This window comes from Colossoma macropomum, unplaced genomic scaffold (assembly GCF_904425465.1).
Source record: "Colossoma macropomum unplaced genomic scaffold, Colossoma_macropomum, whole genome shotgun sequence".
Classification (NCBI taxonomy): Eukaryota; Metazoa; Chordata; class Actinopteri; order Characiformes; family Serrasalmidae; genus Colossoma; species Colossoma macropomum.
Window position 1 is genome coordinate 33,166,033 of NW_023494801.1, and position 20,450 is coordinate 33,186,482.

Sequence of the window (20,450 nt, forward strand, 5' to 3'; positions counted from 1 at the left end):
TTCAAAAAATAATTTTATATAAAAACTGCATATAAATTGTTTTATATTTAAAACATTTATTTTAAATAATAAGTCTGTTGTTCATATTAATTTACATTTATTTAAATATACATTCGCTACACGTTTTTTGGTCGTTGTTGGGGAGGGTGTGGGAGCACACGTTACGTTGCAGTGCATGCTGGGAACTGTAGTTCAAGTCACAGTGAAACGGGCTAATATTGTCAGAATATTAGAATAATTGTAGGATTGCGCCGCGGACCTGACACGTGTTTGACAAATCAGTTTCACGTGGTAGACTTTTATTATTTTATCATATTTGTAGAGACATGGACGCGCTTGCTGACTCTGCTGACGCAACGACGCACTGACGTGCGCGTCCACGCTGTCCATATAAAACAAGCGGGGCACGTTTGCTCGGCCTCTTTCTCAATCGGAGACAAAATGGTGAGGCCTGTTTCTGTTTAATCAAGTCGGAATTTCAGCCATCCTTGCTTTTATGTACTTGCTTTTTCCGAAATGCGGTACTCTAATGTTCAACTAACCTGGTAGGAGTTATATTTTGTGCCTCAGGCGGTCGAAGATGGGTTTAATTTGGTAGTTTTCGCGGGTGGGAACGCCGGCTGCTGACCGGGCGTCAGTGCTAACTCGCTAATGTCATTTTATCGTATTAATAAGTGGCTTATTTCAAATATTAAAGGCAGATCCTGTTGGAGGTGCTTCTGCATTAACTCTAATTTTAAACATAAGTTATACTGTAATAAGTTAAACTTGTGGAGTTTGTGGGGGCGATGCGGCCTGGTTAGCTACCTGAGCTAACGTTGGCCAACGCATGTAGCCCTAATGGCCTCCGGTGAGCAGAGTTTTGCTTTAGTAATGTTTTTGACTCATTTTTAAGCTTTTTTATGAAGTAAAATGAATATACAGCAGAAATGAGCACATGCAGTTTGCTTTATTGCATATAATTTGACGCTTAAATCCTTGAAATGGCTTCCTGGAAATGGAGCAGGTCTAGTTTTGTTTTAGGACAAACACAGTTGGCATTAAAAGTACTGTTTAGACTTAAATTAGACTTCTTGATTGTGCTGTGTGATTCAGTGGCTTATTTAGCTTGGTCCAGCGAGTGAACACGGTTGTCCAAGCCGAGTTTACCCAACAGGGGAACACAACCGATTTTTAAAAGTTTTTGCTTGTTTCAGTAGTTAATCTAGATCAAAGTGGTTTAATGTGAAGTGGATCACTGTAGAGATTCATTAAGGGATGGTGATTAGGAACCAGGGGTTATGATGTCCAACACCACTAAAGCCATTTTTACCACTAGGGAATCTGCATGTCTTGAGTTTCTGAATGTGCAGTTTAGTGCAGATTTAGGGACCGACGCAAAACTATCAGGTCCAGCCATTTTTTTAGTGGACTCCAAACATTGGAGTGTGCTGTTAAATTCATAATTTGCAATCTTTTCTAATTATTCTTCCAAGTTAGCAATATTAAGATGAGCAAAAAGTAAAATCTTGGAAATATGTACCTATTTCAATTAATTTCAGAATTTCTCCCCTTGTCCCCTTTAATGATGGCATGCACTGGAGTTGGACTCAAGTTTGTGTAAAAGCCTCTGATCAGCCGGTCAGATCTACCTGAGAGTCGCCTGAACATGAGCTTCACTGGAAGAGATCAGACTAAAAAACAGTGATCTATTTGCACAAAGGCCTTTAAAGGGGAGCTCCACCAATTTTTCAAAAATTGTGCAAAATTAAATGGTTAAGCATGTGGGGTAATCGGTCATTCAGAGTGGTTTGGTGTGAAGTGCTTAGTTCTGCACTCAAAGATTTTGGTGCTATATAGAACCATCTACAGCTCATTTTCCATCAATATGAAGAACACTTGAATCATACAAAAGGTTCTTTGAGCATTTATGGTTCTGTGTAGACCCATGTTAATGGTGAGCACCAAGTCCAAGTTTTCTCTTGCGTCACACAGCGTACCTAGTAAACTCTTCAGACGTCTAGTTCCAAGTTTCTTTAGAACGTAGCCTTTCATAACAAACCGCTGTTTACATCCTGATATAATCGTGAAGTGATAAAGCATAATTGTTTCCTTATTTGTTTGTGACCCAAGATGGTGGAATCTGATGTGCTCAAAATTACTACTTATTTGTTTTTAGTCTCACCGTAAGTTTTCGGCTCCGCGCCACGGATCTCTGGGCTTCCTGCCCCGCAAGAGGAGCCGACGCCATCGGGGTAAGGTGAAGAGCTTCCCCAAGGATGACCCCAGCAAGCCCGTTCACCTCACAGCCTTCCTCGGCTACAAGGCTGGAATGACCCACATTGTCCGTGAGGTCGACAGACCTGGCTCAAGTGAGTTTTTTGCAGAGCTTGTTTTGGGGTGATGTTTATTTTTAGTGGGGTAGCTGACTTGAAACATGCCTGAGGCTTGTTTGTGTTACTGGGGTCTGCCAGTGATGATACCCTCGACGGGCGGACATATTTGGGCCAAAAGCCCTTGCTGAATGTCGAGCACTGAGCGCAGTCATACTAACGGTCTGCTGTAGAGCAAAGCCTGACTGATAACTGATCATTCCAGCAGTAAGTGCTTTACTGGTCTGTTAAAGTCCAAATAAGTACCTAATTTTTTTTGCAGTTATTAAAAGCTAATAGCCCAATTTAAAACTGGGATACCAGTATCGGCTTATCAGTCAGCCTCTACTATAGAGCAGAGTTTTAAGTGTACTTATCCTTAACCTTGGAGGTAAGAAGTATTGATTACATTTACAAATGATTACTTATAGAGGTCAACAAGAAGGAGGTGGTTGAGGCAGTCACCGTTGTGGAGACCCCTCCCATGATGGTGGTTGGCATTGTCGGCTACGTCCTGACCCCTCGTGGCCTGCGTTCCTTCAAGACCATCTTCGCTGAACACATCAGTGACGAGTGCAGACGCCGCTTCTACAAGAACTGGTAAGAACCAGATTCACAGCTGTTTTTTCCTCCCTCATGTCCATACGAAACTAATCACAGGCAATATCAACTTCACCACAATTAAAAAAGATGCTTTTAATAAGTTTCTTATTAGGAGAGAAACTGTAGTGAAAGGGGTCGAAAACACATGGCTCTGAAATCATAATATGGCCAAAAAAAGTACTTGAGTAGGTTTAAAGGCTTAAATGATTACATTTCACACTTATGGCTGGTATTCAGTTGTGTTGGAGCTGATTGTTGCTGTCCAGTGTGAACGCCCCCATGTTTGCCCTGAGTCAGTCTAACATGTCGGTGTGGTGCAGCTCCGCTCAGGCGCCTCGTGCCCTGATGAGCGCCGGGCTCCTCTGGCCGGTGGAAAGGGCTCCTTAGAAGCCGTGCCATGAGCCAAAACGACCCACAAGAGCTGTCAATGCCCTCCTTGCTGAGTTGAGGACGGGCTAGCCGCTCTGCCCAGCCTCCTTCCTCTGACCCTGAAGGGTTATGAAGGAGCTGTGTGCAAACCTGCATGTTCTCTTCCTCTGCGGCACCTGTACAGGTCCAAGTCCAAGAAGAAGGCCTTCACCAAGTACTCCAAGAAGTGGCAGGATGAGGAGGGCAAAAAGCAGCTGGAGAAGGACTTCACTGCCATGAAGAAGTACTGCAAGGTCGTCCGTATCATCGCCCACACTCAGGTGAGGGTTTGGGGTTTTGGAGGTCTACCTGAATTGTGTGCTGGAAATATAGAAGCACAATCATTAGATTATCTGTTTGCCCTTCCGGGGAGGTAATTTGATATTTTTAGGTTTTACACATTGTTTATTTAGCTCTGTCGCATGAATTTTGCTGTTTAAACATGCTCATGGCTCGGTTTTTGTAAAAGCGCTGTCTGTAATGTTGTATATTAACCTGGAGGTGTTAGACAGTGGGTATGCACCAGTCTACCCAGTGTAGAAATTGCATCTGTTTCTAGATTTGCGATGAGGAAATGGAACTATAATGTAAAAAGTGCAGTAACCCAGGGTTTTGACATGTAAATGTAAATGTATCAAGTTTTTTGCCAAAGTGTGCCGATGATTTTCATATTGCATCCTAATTAAACTGCCTGAGGACAGATGGTCAGATTTTGGACAGTTGACACTAGGCAAGACTGTAAATCATATAATTGAATAATGTAATTGTAGTAACTAAACTTCCATCAGCACTGAGTTCTCCTAGGATGAGATGATGTCATTGATGCTTGGTCAGGTTGAAATCAATCTGTATATTAAACTGGTCCAAATGGTTATAATGCTAATCAAAAGGACATTAATAACATCATGCAAAGACTTTTGCCAATCTGATTAAATACATTCAGGTTCTAGATGAAGACTGAGGTGTTTATATTCTCACTCTAATCAACAATCTGAAATCTGTTTACATGCTCACTACACATAATCAGATCCAACATGACGCACATGCATAGAGAACTTCTTAGTGTAGATGTTGCCATGACAACGAGTGAGTCCAGTCAGTGAGATGAGCAGCAGTGAGCAGTGCTTGTTTTTAATTACTTTAAAATGATGTCAGACTCAGGAAAACGTCCTTCACATGTCCTTATTAAAGGAAGACGTCGTGTTCTGAGACACATAAGCTGGACGTCCGTCCCACCGCCGTCTTTTAAAGATCAGAGCATAAACTTCGTCTCCTCTGCAGACCAGTTTCTGCTCCGCCATGTCGAACGGTATAAACTTTCACTATGACGTGACGAACATTCAGAACGTACTTAAAAATTTCCGATAGGGAATGTAATCAGATACAGGCGTTTACACAGATTATTCTTCTATTTAATGGATTATTTACAGGATTACGCACCTCATTCAATCAGACAAACTGTATTCCGAATGGCCTCAATCGGACTAGACTGTTCTGACTGAGGTGCTTACAAGGACGTATTCTATTCTGATTGAGCTGTTAGTTGGAATGTTAACAGATTAGGCTGCAAGTAAATGTGGCTGCTGTGCAGAAGAAATGGTATGATGCCCTTTTTAAAGGTATTAAAGCTATGAAATTCACTAAACTGTTCAGCATCCTAATTTGGTTGAGTGCAAATTAAATTAAGCTGAGCAAAGATTTAATATAGGAATGTTGGTTAAAGTGACATTTACACACAATCACATCATTATTGTTTCCCCTTAGATGCGCCTGCTGCCTCTGAGGCAGAAGAAGTCCCACCTCATGGAGATCCAGTTGAATGGAGGCACCATCTCTGACAAGGTAGACTGGGCCAGAGAGAAGCTGGAGCAGGCCGTTCCCATCAGCACGGTTTTCGGCCAGGATGAGATGATTGACGTCATTGGAGTCACCAAGGGTCATGGCTACAAGGGTACGTGCCTTTAAGTGCAGTAAAACGTTTGAGGAATAGCTTGATTGAACATGTTTGAGCCAAATGGATCGATGGATGAAGACTAGTAGCCTCTAAATTGGCACTTAATTCAAATTGGTGGCTGTTTATGGCTGCAAGTGCTTGGTGATGAAAAACATGGATACTGCGTCAGGCATGGCGCCCGAAAAGCATGAGGAAATACCCCATGCTGCCTTCCTTCTGAAAGCACGCCACAGAAGCTGAGATCAACCTGGGCTCGACGGTTGTTGCGCTCTTTGTTAACGGACTCGTTTTTGTAGGTGTGACGAGCCGTTGGCACACGAAAAAGCTGCCCCGCAAGACCCATCGTGGTCTGCGCAAGGTGGCCTGTATCGGAGCCTGGCATCCAGCCCGTGTGGCCTTCTCCGTCGCCCGTGCTGGTCAGAAGGGCTACCACCACCGCACTGAGATCAACAAGAAGGTGGGTTTGCTTGTGAAACCATTTCATTTTATGCTTCACTCTGCTAAAGACGTCTGATCAGGTTTGAGGCTTATTTTTGCTCTCGTTTGCAGAGCTAACGTTCCGATTCTCCCGTTTTCTCCTCTAGATCTACAAGGTCGGACAGGGTTACCACACAAAGGATGGCAAAGTGATCAAAAACAACGCCTCCACTGATTACGATCTTTCCAACAAGAGCATCAACCCAATGGTAAGTTTAGTGCTAGAATGTGCTTTGATGCTTTAGAGTCTGAATTGGACAAACTGTCATGCAGACAGTGTAATGGTCCACAATTCCCACGTTTAGGTAGGATAGATGCAGGGATAGGGATGCCCTGAAAATGGGAATTTTTGGCTGATTGCAGCCAATATGCTGACTTTTGTTGCCTACATCTAAATGTAGGACTTGGGACTACATCTAAATGGATTAGCACTGCTTAAATAGCATTTCTTTATGGTTAAAAATGCAGTAAAATGACAAATGCATATACTTCTAACTTTAATCTGACCCAGCAGTCTTCACCTCTGACATTGGTGAATTTATTTATTTTTGAATGTCTGAGGTGAAGATTGATGCTTGGACTGGTTGAAATTGGCCTATATATTAAACTGGCCCTAAATGGTTATAATGCTCATCAAATAGACCTTAATAACATGCAGATATCTTGGCCAATCCGATCGAATTTATTCTGATTATGCGCAGAACATACGGAAAGTTTAAGTTTGGGAATGTAATCAGATAAAGGTGTTTACACGGCTGTTATTGCTCTATTTAATGGATTATTTACAGGATAAACCACCTTGTTCAATCAGTAGTTGTATTCTGAATGACCAGTTTACTAGACTGTTCCGACTGAGATGTATAGATGGATGTATTCTATTCCGATTGAGCTATTAGTCTGATTGACAGATTATCAGTCTGCATGTAAACGTATAGCCATATATTGAGTTAGAACATTGTGCAGGAGAGATTGTATGATGCCTGAAATGTCATTCATAGCTTTTAATACAAACTCTTCATCCCAGGTTGGTTTAGTGCCAGTTCAATTATGACCACACCAGTATTAATATTTAATGGTATAGTAGTTCTACAGGTAGATTGTGTGCAATTAATGTGTAATTGGTAAACTCAAATATTCAAAGTTCAGTTGTAACATTTGACTTATGTAAAAACACTTGTTTGTCCACAGGGTGGCTTTGTCCACTATGGTGAGGTGAAAAATGACTTCCTGATGCTGAAAGGCTGTGTTGTTGGGACCAAGAAGAGGGTGCTGACTCTGCGCAAGTCCCTGCTGGTGCAGACCAGCCGCAAGGCCGCGGAGAAGATCGACCTCAAGTTCATCGACACCACCTCCAAGTTTGGCCACGGGCGTTTCCAGACCGCCGACGAGAAGAAGGCGTTCATGGTGAGTTTGGGGCGACTGCTTGAAGGTGGAAAGGGATCCTGTTTAGTCACGACTCCGCATGCGAAGCGGTTTCTCGTACAGCTGGAGGCTGGCAGAGAGCGAGATGAAGGACGGTTGAGCCTGAGGTTGGCTTTGACCACTGCATCAGCTCCTGTGACTCACTGTGCCATCACAGCCCCTTTAGGTCTGGTGTATGGATGCAGTGCCTGGCTGAGCACTTGGGAGTAATTGGTGGTCTTTAGCTTACAGGCTGCACAGAGGCTGTTATACAGAGGTTTTTGATCCAGATGTGCCTGATTTATTTATCTTCAATCAGTGGATCAGTCACTGGCATCTCTTCCACTGTCAAGCCAAATGGGTTCTCGGTTCGGCCAATTAGATATCTGTACTTGTGATAAGAGCACCGGTTAGTCGAATCGGACCTGCGCTGGGGTGTCTGCGTTGCTTCAGCAATGCCAAGTTAACTTGGGACGCTGGAGCCGGCTAACATTAGCTTAGCTATGAGGCTCCATCTCCAGAGAACAGGTTTAATTTTGGTTCTGCCGCTTTGCTTCGTCCTCAGAGCCGAGTCATTATTTAAATTTCAGTAAAGCTCATTGGTCAAAATCAAACCTGTTCTGTGGTAAGCAGAGCTGGCAGCTAACGCTCACTAGCTAACCAGGTGAGAATGGCAGCACTGTTTAATGTTTGTGCTTGATGATTGAAACAGTTATCATTTGTTTTAACTGAAATACTTAAATATATAAAATTATATAAAATATTAAATATACAAAATATAAATTAGTAAACTATTTAACATATATAAATTTATTTAGAGCTGCAACAATTAAATAGGTGTCGACTGTTTAATTGCAAACTAATCGATGACCAAAAACGTTTTTTTTTTTTTAAAGGGGGGGATTTTCGATTCCTGCTTTTTTTTTGTAGTTTTCAAACTGAATATCTTGATTAATTGAAGATCAATACAAATTATTTGCAGCCCTGAAAATAGAAATATATAATTATTGTGGGTTTCTTGGGGGGGTGTAAAAGCACACTGTCTCAAACCTCTGGAGGGCCATGTAGCTCTAACACTTCGCCCTACACCTCTCTCAACAATCGGGACGAGTGGGAGGGGTGAAATGGGTTGATTGGGCCTTTTGAATTTGAACACTATAAAATGATGCTTGTTGCTTTTGTAGGGAGTAAATCAGCCCAAGCGGAGCTCTGATTGCACTGTTCGTAACCTGTTTCAGAAACTCAGTCTGAAATTTGGGTTCCATTCCAGTGCTATAAGAATGTTCAGTGAGGCAGGGGAGTGGAGCTTCTCTGTGCATAACTCCCTGTTCACTCTCTGGCGACAAGCAAATATCAGTCGGTTCAGGGATTATAGTGTTTTAAGAGTTGGACTGTTCTGACCAGTGCTTTGCTTTTGTCTCTTACAGGGACCCTCTCAAGAAGGACCGTCTTGCCAAGGAGGAAACTGCCTGAGCGTCGCCCCGCCCTGCTCTGTCTGGATTCATGAGTTGTCATGCAGCCCTGCAGAGTTATTTAATAAAAAAAGTACCAAAAGCCTTTCGCCTCTTTCGTGAATGGTGTAAGCATGCAGTATGTTCATGGTTGGTCATGCAGGTCTTTTAGGAGGGTGGTGCAGCAGTGGGCATAACATTGCTCTAAATGCTGGACAGTAGCATAGTTTACCCACTTCTGTGTCCCTCAGTGCCACATTTTTATGGGTCTGTTACCAGCAGACAATGCTTGGAGCTGTTTGTGCAACAAATCTCAGCAGGAACCTGCATTATGCAGCCATTACAAAGGTTTTGAGCTCAAAAGTGAAATGAACCTAAGTGGTTGGAGGTTTGAGTGGAGACACTCATGAACAGTGGTGGATGAAGTACACAAATCATGTACTTGAGTTAAAGTAGAGATGCACAAGGTAAAATATTACTCCAGTAAAAGTAGAAGTTCCTCCCTTTAGACCTCCACTTGAGTAAAAGTACAAAAGTATTTGCCTTCAGATGTACTTAAGTATTAAGTGAAAGTACCAAGATTAATTATGACTTTAATGTCTTGTTATCATTTTTGTAACAAGACTCGCTTCTTTAACTCATTTTAGGTGAAAATACTGCAGTGTATCTCTTGGTAAACCAGTCTTTTAATAGAATGTCATTAATTAGTGACGCTGATGTCTATTAAAATTATCATAAACACAAAACACTGAAGGCAAACAGTTTCCATCAGGTAGAACTGAGTGGCTCTGAAATCACTTTTTACAAACAAGCGAAGTTTCAGTTTAAGATTTATTTGAACTCAGAAGTTTAAGTTTAATAAAATCTTTAAACTCAGATTCACAAATGAGTTTCCTTTACTAAACTGCATCTGTAGGTCTCTGTTCATAAACATAAACCAGCCAAAAGTAATTTACTGTCAAATGAAATGTTTGTATAAATTCAGAATAAAGACACATCAGTCACAACTGCATATGAGTACATATTTCTATATTGTGGTCTGTTTACACAAAGTTCAGTTAGTTCATCATTTATGTTGAATAGACTCCCAAAATTTTACGCTGCTGCACTGATGTTGAACTGTGAGCTGCACTGGGTCGGTATGACCAACAGGTCAAAACAAAGTGCGCGCTTAATACACAAACCAAAAGGAGCGACAGATTTCTCATAATGTAGTGGAGTGAAAAGTAAGATATTTGACTTCGAAATGTGGAGTGAAAGTAAAGTCACTCAAAATGGAAACAGTTCAGATACACAAAAAACTAAAGTACAGTAACAAACTACATTTACTTCATTACTGTCCACCACTGCTAATGAATTAACAGGGGAGATACAGTTAGTATACACTCTTAAAGATGGTTGTTCAGTAAAGAAAATGGGTCTATCTAGAACCATGAACACTCCGAACCCTGTGTAATTAAATAGTACTTTGTCACAAAAGTGCTGCAGATGGTTCTATATAGAACCTTTTTGAAAAGGGTTCTGGTATGTAGCGATATCAATTTTAACAGTGCCCTTGAGCAAGACACCTAACCCCCAACTGCTCCCCGGGCGCTGCGGATAGGGCTGCCCACCACTCTGGGCAAGTGTGCTCACTGCCCCCTAGTGTGTGTTCATGTGGTGTTTCACTGCACAGATGGTTCAAAATGCAGGGGGACTAATAAGGGTTTCTCAATCTAACCAGTGTTCTCCATTGGTCTGACGAACCCTTTCACAATGCAAAGGGTTCTAGATGGAACCATTTTTTGCTGAAGAACTCTTCAAAAACATGAAAACAAAACTGCAGAGTAAACTTAATGTACTATTATGGAGAATTTAGACTGTTACCTTGTGTTGCATCCAGGGCGCTGTGGGATCATTGAGCCGGTCATTAAGGATAAAAGCACAAAGAACAGATTAATAAGATCTTTTGATGCTACTTTATTAAAACCAACCACAATAAAAGTGCTGTGCTATAGTATCTAGTACCACACTGGAAGAATCGAACCATGGATGGCACCAAAGAAAGGACCAAAGCAGACACGCTTACCTGCTCTGAAGCAGAGGAACTTAGTTGAACTACAAAATGAACAAAAACTACACTAAACGTCCCTGACCAGCAAACAGAAGGACACACAGCAGTGCCCTCTGACCCAGGGAGCTGGACAGAGCAGACCTCTACAGGGTGTGAATGTACAGGTGCCCCTCGTACCTGTTTGGAACCCCAGGTGGCAAAAATAATCTCTTGTAAAACAACACAAGACAGGCCGAAGTAAAGCAAGTTGAAGGTAAAGTTCGCTCTCTTCACTCAGCTTGAATGCAGCTTTTAAACATTAAGCTCCTCCCCTAATTACACCGGTCCACATTCTGATTGGTCAGAGATCCCTGATGACAGAAAGCAGGCACACCTGTGAAGAGAAAGACACACACAAAACCCAAAAAACCATGCTTACAGGTAACAGCTCTTCTGTTTGAGGTGTGAGGGATGATCTGGAAGTGGTTTGTTCTGTGTAAAACCTTCAGTGTCCAGCAGGTGGCCAGACCTGTGGGCCGAGCATGCAGCCTGAGCAGAAACTCTGCTGTGGTTCAGTTTTGTTCAAGTGGCAAAACTCAAGAAATGACGGTTCAGTTCGGACTTCGGCCGCAGTGTTCATCATAAAGCTGCCATAGAATGCATTTATTCAGTATTTTAAATTGGTCTCTAATGTCTGCAGAGAAGCCAGCGACTTCATACACATTGAAATTAGAAACGAAAATTGAAAGTCAAGTCAAGTCAAATTTATTTGGAAAAAATGAAATATTTTTTTGTTTATTTTGTTTTTATTGGTAAATGATTACAAAATTCACATTGTATTATTGAATGATTGTATCAGTACTTAAATTAGCACCACAATTCTGACTGTCTAATAGCAAAGCAGTTACATTATGATCCTATTCAGCTGCTTCACTTTACATGCTTATATATATATATATATAAGCACAATGTAAAGGACAACAGGCATTTTCAAATTATGCCAAAAACTGAAAAACTATATCTATATCTATCTATCTATCTATCTATCTATCTATATATATATATATATGTGTGTGTGTGTGTGTGTGTGTGTGTGTGTGTGTATGTGTGTGTGTGTGTGTATCACTGCTGTCGGAAGAAAACCTTGTATCTCCAAAATGATAACTTTACGGGAGAGTGGAAAAATATATATGTATATGATTCTATACAGAACCTCTTAGAAAAGGGTTCTATAAGACCAAAAAGGGTTCTTCTATCGTTACAAGTTTGACATCATAACAGCAGAAGAACCCTTTTTGGTCTTATATAGAACCATTTACAACACATTCTCCATCAGTCTGACAAATGTTTTCACCACTGCAAAGAACCATCTAGGGATGCAGATGGTTCTCTGAGTGTTCGTGGTTCTATACAGAGCCATTTTCTTTACTAAAGAACCCTTGAAGAACCATCTTTTTAAGCGAGTATGATTGGGTTTGTTGTAAACCTTCCGTCTGTATCTGTATTGAGCACAGCAGGGCGCTTGTTTCTAAAATGCTTTTTAACTGAAAAGTCTGATGAGTCTTGGGTAAAGAGAACGGTTCTGTTTAGAATTGTGAGTTCTATATAGAACCATTTCATGCTTACATAGTTCTTTGCATGGTTAAATGGTTCTATATAGAAAATGATTCTGTATAGCACCAGAAAGGGTTCTTCTGTTGTTATGCTGTCAAGCTTGTAACAACAGAAGAACACGTTTTTAAAAAGTTCTCTATAGAACCATATAGAACATGTTCTCCATCAAATAATAACAATAACCACATTGTTGACCGTATTGTTGACTATATACATGCCGATCAGGCATAACATTATGACCACCTCCTTGTTTCTACACTCATTGTCCATTTTATCAGCTCCACTTACTATATAGGTGCACTTTGTAGTTCTACAGTTACAGACTGTAGTCCATCTGTTTCTCTGATACTTTGTTAGCCCCCTTTTACCCTGTTCTTCAGTGGTCAGGACCCCCATGGACCCTCACAGAGCAGGTACTATTTGGGTGGTGGGTCATTCTCAGCATATATGCATACATGAGTGTGTGTATCGCTGCTTTTTATCGGGACAAAAATCCTTGTATCTCCATTTTTGCCATTTTTTCAGTTTGTTTTTACATAGTTTGAAAATGTCTGTTGTTCTTTACATTCTGTGTAAATTTCATGATGAATGGACCAAAAGAAATGACCCAAACTGACTTGGAAACAGGTCTGGTTACTTTGACTTACATTAAAAGTAAAGTATGTTTTTTCCTTCTCCTGTAAAGTAAAAAATTACTTATATTATTATATTTATATACAGCAATATAACAATAAAGAAGAGAAAAATGTAAATTATCAGTTAATAATATGGGAAATAATGAAACATAACCTATTTGATATATCCATGCTGCATATAACGAGAGATAAAAAGTTATTAAATATATCTGTGTAATTAAGAAGGAAAACATATATGACATATGGAAAAGTGTGGTTTGGTGGTCACTCTCTCTCCAGGAGTGAACGACACTGATATGTACATGTATCTGGCGGCAGTGGACGCTGATGGACCCTCTCCTAATATAATCGGTAATTTATCATTGTCTCTCAATGTCCTGAGGTTTTTCAAATTGATTCAAATATGTGTTCCTGATAAATTCATATACTGGACAGTTCATATTCATATACTGGACAGTTCATGTTCATATACTGGACAGTTCATATTCATACACTGGACAGTTTTCTATAAAACTGAACTTCTTCGAGGCTCAAAGTTGGAGTCACACTCCAGCTGATGAGGTCCTGTGAGGGAGAACAGAATTGGCTAAATGCTGGGTCAGTGGCGGCCTTGCGGACTCCCTGAGTCAGCGTTAGCCCTGGCCTTCAGGTGCCGGGTCGATAATGAACGCCGTGCACATGCTAATTAGCACTGTACTTTCACAAGCTTCCCTCCGAGGACAGGGAGTTGATTCTGGTGAGGGCTTCAGAGGCCCTGCCCACATCTTTCAAGGCGTCCGCCCTTGGGAAAGTCCCGACAGGCTGTTGGGATAAGCAGTTCTCTTTATGAATGGCCGGTTCTGCCTTTGAGCTCTGAATCCTGCCCTCGATTTAAAGCCCCACCAACTCAAATCTGATCTGAAGACTCCAGGAAACCTTAATAATTAGAGTTCTTTAGTCAACACAGTGGTTCTACATAGGACCGTGAACACTCGAAGAACCATCTGCATGCTTACGTGGTTCTTTGCGTGGTGAAATAGTTCTTCAGATTGAAAGTGAATGTGTTGTATGTGGTTCTAAACAGAACCTTTCGGAAAAAAGCACCAAAGGGGTTCTGCTATTGTTATGATGTCAAGCTTGTAGAAAAAAAAAATAGTGAATATAGTGAACGGGTTGTATATCAGTTCTTTAGTAAAGTCAGTGGTTCTATCTAGAACCATGAACATCCAAAAAACCCTCTGCATGATTGAAGTGTTCTTTGCATGGTGGAATGGTTCTTTAAGCAGGTGGAGAATGTCTTGTGTATGGTGCTATGTAGGTTCTAAGCTTGTAGGTTCTAAGCTTGTAACAATAGAAGAACCCTTTTTGGTGCTTTAGAGAACCCTTTTCAAAAAGGTTCTGTATAGAAGCACCCGCAGCACATTCTCCATCAATCTGAAGAATACTTTCATGATGCAAAGAACCCTTTAATCATGCCAATGGTTCTATATAGAACCATTTTCTTTACTGAAGAACCCTTGAAGAGCCATGTTTTCGAAGTGTGTAGAACTTTAAGAATTTTAAAAAGGTTTTTTGTCAGGTTTGAGTCATGTTTAGTATCTGCATGCTTACGTGGTTCTTTGCGTAGTGAAATGGTTCTTCAGATTGATAGTGAATGTGTTGCATATGGTCCTAAATAGAACCTTACTGAAAAAAGCACCAAAGGTGTTCTGCTATTGTTATGATGTCAAGCTTGTAGAAAAAGTAGAACTTATTTTGGCGCTCTATGGACTTTTAAAAAAGATGGTCCTTCAAGGGTTCTTTAGTAAAGTCAGTGGTTCTATCTAGAACCATGAACATTCAAAAAAACCTCTACATGATCAAAGGGTTCTTTGAGCAGGTGGAGAACGTCTAGTGTATAATTCTGTATAGGACCTTTTTGAAAAGGGTCCTATATAACACCAAAAAAGGGTTCTTCTACTTTTACAATGTCAAGCTTGTAACAATAGAAGAACCCTTTTTGGTGCTATAGAGAACCACCTACAGCACATTCTCCATCTGAAGAACACTTTCATGATGCAAATAACCCTTTAATCATGCCAATGGGTTCTTTGAGTGTTCAGGGCTCTATATAGAACCATTTTCGTTACTGAAGTAACCTTGAAGAACCATGTTTTCAAAGTGTGTAGAACCATTTTTAAAAAGGTTTCTGTCAGGCTTGGTTCATGTTTAGACGTCAGTCAGGTTTGGGCGGAAGGTTCTGGGACTGTTTAAGGGTTTGAGTGCATATTAAAGTTCACTTGATTGGTGATTTAAGTGAGCTAATCCTATAACCAGAGCTCGGGGTGCAAGATGGTCAGACACAAAGATACTGAGAAAGACCAGCGTAAAGGGTTCCCTGAACTGCCCCAGAGCTTTGCTGTCCTCCAGATGTCCATACCAGGTCAGTCCAAACAGCTGGCTCACTCTAGCACTTTTGGCCTGATTGAATTCTGACCCGCATGCCTGAAAACCTGCACAGAGATAACGGGACACTGAGTGAGTTTACATGCACTTAATAATCCGATAACTGCAGAAAATCAGATTTTGTCAGTAATCAGATCAACACGTTTATATGCACTTGAGTAATCAGACAATAGGGAAACTCCAGGTCTACATGAGTCAGACAGTAATCAGATTTCTGCTTTACAACCAGCCAGTAAACTCAAAGAAGAAGACGTGACGTAAACGTAACGTAAAACTCAAACTTCATGAAACTTCAGGTGCCTTTTTTAAGCATCGCGCCGCTTTACTTGAAAATATGAACATAGATCATCTAGAAGATGAAGAATATTTAAATCCTTCATTTTGTCAAGCATGTATTTGGTTTCAGCGTCGTTCAAAAGTGTTTTGCTGCGTCTCGTGGCGATGCTGCTCGCTTATTTCCGGTACAGCAGTCTGTTTTCACACATGCTCAGACTGAGAAATCCGAAAGAAATCAGAGTAAGAGTTCACATGCACTGAGAAATCTGATCACTGAGCTAAAATCCAGCTCTCTTTAGGTCTCAAATGCAAAATCAACATTATACTGATTAATATATGATGACAATAGTTCATAATTCACTCACGTCCTCAGAAGACGCATCCTTCACCATGTTTTGACTGAATTGTCTTTGAATTCTCTTTCATCAGATTCATCCACTCGGGGGAGGGGCTGAAGCACAACCCACACTACAAAACACAGCCAAAAACGTTCATGTGAACTGCTGTTAGCTTAGTGCTAACATACTACTAGAATCCCATAGTGGTGCTAGCAGAAACTAGCATTTTCGTGGAGGTGTTTTTTCCTTGTTTTGATGTTATGACCAGGACTGAAGGTCTAGTTTCAATAGTCATGGATCGATTAGCTTTGTGAAAACATGCTGCAGTCTTGAGAGAGTCTGACTCGTGTGCAGGTGAAGAATAAGGATGTTAAAGCGATACTTCACTCAGACATGCCATTTAGGTGAGCTAGTCCTACAACCACAGCTTCGAGTGAAGTATTTAGACACCAAAATACTGAGAAAGGCCAGCGTAAGCGATTTTCCCTGAATTGCCCAAACCAGGTCAGTCCAAACAGCTGGCTCTGTTTAACCCTGTCGACTTAACCTTTCCATAATCTCAAATGTTTAGAGCCGTCATTACTTATCATTCTGCTGTGATATTTATTACCAGCTATGCTACACATTTGTTATTTGTTCACTGAATCGATCTGTGAAGTAGTGCATTGTTTAGTACGGCAAGTACAATAAGGAACTCAGGGTAGTCACTGGTTTTCTCTGTGGGGGAAAAATGAACACTGTTTTCAAAAATCAACACGACTGTGGCCTGTAATTAACAAAAATGTTCCAAAATTGGTTTGTCCTGTGTACATTTATCCCCGAGTGTCACTGGGACTTCTGAACGATGAGACCGTACAGTACAAATAATGCTACATACATGCGACAAGCTACAATACTGCTAATGCTACACGCTACAGGCAAGCTAACACTGCTGTGCATTGAAATGACGTTGCATGAAGTCTGCAATCAATTACATCAATTATATGAACCGTTCTACCGAAACTGCAGTCCTACAGTAAAATAAACTGTTTAAAACCAGTTAAGTATTCAGACCTTAGATATTTACAAAAATACTTACATTTTTCCTTTTTTAAGTGAAGCTGAAAGATTTAGATTTATCACAAGTTTAATTCTTAATTAAGAGTTTTAGTTTGCCTTATTTTAGCCACGCCCCCTCCATTTTAGAGCAGGAAGTGAGACTGCATCCCTGTCCCTCATGGCCACATGGCGAGCAGTTAAAACCCATTGTTTTTGTCCTAAAGTCTGTAAATCAGGGTGAAACGTTAGGATTTGTCACCTCTGAAACATATTTTCTGTAAACTTTTTTGTGTTTTAATAAAAATATGATGAGTTTATGTACAGTTGATCAAAGCTGTCTTTGCTGGTCAGGTACTGGCTGCGTTTTTCAGTTCTGCTCAAAATGAGCTGAAATTGTCACAACCGAAACAGTCACTACTGAAACATTTGATAAGGTTTTGGTGGTGTTATGATTGTTTTGGTAGTGACAAAATGGAAGGTTCAATCATTTATTTTAATAAAATAAACATAATTACGGTATAGAGTCGCTCAGAGCAAAAAGATTTTAGTCTAAAGTCCAAGTTCAGCTAAAAGTTTGAAATATGTTTCTGACTTTGAACCAGTTCAGTAAAATGACCCATATAATAACACCAGCTACCGCAGCCTAAAACAGCCAGAGGAACTTAACTACCACACTTGGCAAAGCTGACTGATTTTTGTGGGGTATTTTTGGTGAGTCAATAAAGCGCACAGCAGTGTTTTCTTGCATCTAGCAATAGCCGTATTTTGACTTTTTAATAGCCTCGTTATCTATAGGATCCACTGACATTCTGAGGGAAAATGTCCATACAGCAAAAAATCTCAGCTTTGAAACATTTTAGCTCACCCCAAATTGCCTCTATTGCCACCCTGCAATAGTGGCAATTTTCAGGAAAGCCATTATTTTTTCCCCATAGAGAAAACCAGCTTAGGCATGGAGTTCCTTATATAGGCTTAAGGCTGACTGCTGAATGATGATGCAACTTCAGAAACCCACATATGTGATTCTGCCTAGTTCAGGGGTCGCAACCCAAATATTAGGAAGAACCATTTTGTCCTTTCAACAAAAATCAAACCACTTTGGCAGCCACAACATTTTCTGTCTATTTTACCATCTTGGTTGTAAATATGTCTCAGTATGTTCTGATGTTCTAGTATAGACTAAAAAATATAAATGAAAACACAGACTCACTTTGCTCTGCTTTAAGCTTTAGCTCAGCTATAGCTGCTTTTCTCGCATCTCCAGCAGGAAACCTTTCCACAAAAGTAGAACAGTTTCTCGTAAAATGTCTTAACGTTCGGCCTTTTATGAGGCTGAAGTCGCTTCTCATTTACCAGCTTCTTGTTCGAATTTTCCTGTGCCACCCAGTTTGTTTATTTTTTGTTTGAAAAAATAACAAAAAAGAAAATAAGCCTCCTGACTGTGCAACATCATAGGGAACGTATCAGAATTTCTAAATAATTCAGTGTTTAAGATGTAAACAGAGAGATTCAGAGTGGTTTGGTGTGAAATGGTTCAGATTTCTTTACAGTTGTGGTGATAGGAACCAGGGGTCGCCATGACTACAACACAAATATAGACATTTTATTTACTTTCCAAAAAAGGGGTCACAACCCAAATGTTAAGCAAAGCCATTTCTTCCTTTCAACAAATATCAAAACGCCTTGGCAGCCACAACATTTTATGTCCATTTTACCATCTTGGCTGTAAATCTGTCTCAGTATGTGCTGATGTGCTAGTATAGACTAAAAATATAATATAAATAAAAACTCAGACTTACTTTGCTCTGCTTTAAGCTTTAGCTCAGCTATAGCCGCTTTTCTCGCATCTCCAGCAGGAAAACTTTCCACAAAAGTAGAACAGTTTCTTGTAAAATGTCTTAACATTTGGCCTTTTATGAGGCTGAAGTCACTTCTCATTCTCCAGCTTCTTGTTTGAATTTTCCTGTTCCACCTTAAATGGTGCCTGAGGCGCCAGAATGTAACTGCTGCACAATTGAAGGTAGAACAGGAAAATTCAAACAAGAAGCTGGCGAATGAGAAGCGACTTCAGCTTCGTGACTTTTTAGTGTTTGTCAGTTTCTCGTTGCAGATTAAACGTATCAGGAAACCAGCTGGAGTGATTATAAACATAAATAAGTCCATTCATCTCCAAATTATCGATGTTCGTCTTAAATCTCTCTGTTTGACTTTTCGTTAGCTACTAGCTAGGTGAGGTTGTTGTCTGTGTTGCTATGGTGACCAGCAGTCTGCGCTGATCTTCAGGGTTAAAGGGTGAATTAGCAGTTCTACATTAACTCCAGTGTTTAAGACCATTTAGTGTTAAACTGTGTTGAACGATCAGCAGAGCTTTATTTACTGTAAAGTAAAAGTAGTTTTCTTGGCCAAAGTGGAGATTTTTCTTGTTTGTTTTGCAGGACAGAGGTGAGATGTTCATGGTGGTGTCCTCAAACACTGAGCCAGAAAGCGGGGCTGTGGGATCTACTGCAGATGGAGACGTGTGGGTGTGTATCCGGTGGGAGAAACTCACCTAATTAAGCTAGTTTGTCCTCTCTGAACTCGCAGAAGTGCTTCGCCTGCAGTTTCTCAGCGTATAAAGGGCCGTAATGAAGGAAGACCTAGACGCACTTCACACATTGCTTCTTCACCTCATAGCTAGTAATCTAAACAGCAAATCGAGATGTCAGTTTCTTGTACTTACATTCTTTGGCCACCTATCTAGTGCAAGACCACCCATCTTTTATCTAATTTCTAGTCAAAACAGCCACTGAGTACAAGTTATTCATTTTTCAGTGCCAGGAAAAAAAGGCAAAACACATATTTAACAGAAATTATACAGAATCCTCAACAACTAAATCTAATCTCAGCTGTTCAGTGTTCAGTGAGTCACTCTTAACTTTATTCCAGCTTCTGTTCTTTTCAGGAGACTCACCTTCAGTCTCAGAAGCTGGTTGATCATTTTCTGAAGTGATCAAACTCATTCAGTGGTGTTGAGGTCTGGACTCTGGGGTGGTCAGTCCATCATTCAGCTTCTTTGTTTGATGTGTCCGTCTCCTTTTCTCAGTGAGGTTCTTCTTGACAGCTACACATCCTTTCAGACCCACAGCGCTGAGTCGTCTTCTCACAGTGGAAGGATGGACAGAAACACCTGTGGATGTTTTCAGATCTGAAGCAGCTTGATTTTCTCCTCTCTCTCAGAGATGAAAGCTTTAAGTGCTGTTTATCTGATGGGGGCAGTTTGGGTGGTCTTGCACGGTTGTTAAGTTTGATATAAAATGCTTCGTTTTTACCGAGTTAAATTGTTCCCAGTGGTGGTGATAGGGAACCAGACGTCCACCTCTAAAAGCTCCCTCACAGAGAGTTACTACATGAAATGGTTATGAATTCACTGCCTGATGACTGAGACACTGTTTCACGGTAGTTTTGAGAA

General features: G+C 40.6%; 1 protein-coding gene and 2 non-coding genes across 3 annotated transcripts; all 3 read left to right on the plus strand.

Annotated features, from left to right (window-relative positions):
- The first annotated feature begins 253 nt into the window (after nucleotides 1–253).
- Nucleotides 254–8,835, plus strand: rpl3 (ribosomal protein L3). The gene is made up of 9 exons (XM_036589490.1): nucleotides 254–444; nucleotides 2,159–2,351; nucleotides 2,783–2,951; nucleotides 3,508–3,643; nucleotides 5,127–5,313; nucleotides 5,613–5,773; nucleotides 5,901–6,002; nucleotides 6,982–7,197; nucleotides 8,622–8,835. Exons 1-9 carry the CDS (start codon nucleotides 442–444, stop codon nucleotides 8,766–8,768), a joined length of 1,314 nt encoding a protein of 437 aa, XP_036445383.1. The 5' UTR covers nucleotides 254–441; the 3' UTR covers nucleotides 8,769–8,835.
- LOC118821872 lies at nucleotides 5,450–5,543 on the plus strand. The gene has a single exon (XR_005008378.1). It is a non-coding gene; the product is annotated as a small nucleolar RNA U83B (small nucleolar RNA).
- Nucleotides 8,408–8,542, plus strand: LOC118821868. Its single transcript, XR_005008374.1, has one exon. It is a non-coding gene; the product is annotated as a small nucleolar RNA SNORA54 (small nucleolar RNA).
- Nucleotides 8,836–20,450: the final 11,615 nt, after the last annotated feature.

Bases quoted from the DNA above. Each gene is read 5' to 3' on its own strand.
- rpl3 (XM_036589490.1), top strand. The intron at 2,352-2,782 runs GTGAGTTTTTTG...GATTACTTATAG, and splicing joins GGTCGACAGACCTGGCTCAA to AGGTCAACAAGAAGGAGGTG. The intron at 7,198-8,621 runs GTGAGTTTGGGG...TGTCTCTTACAG, and splicing joins ACGAGAAGAAGGCGTTCATG to GGACCCTCTCAAGAAGGACC.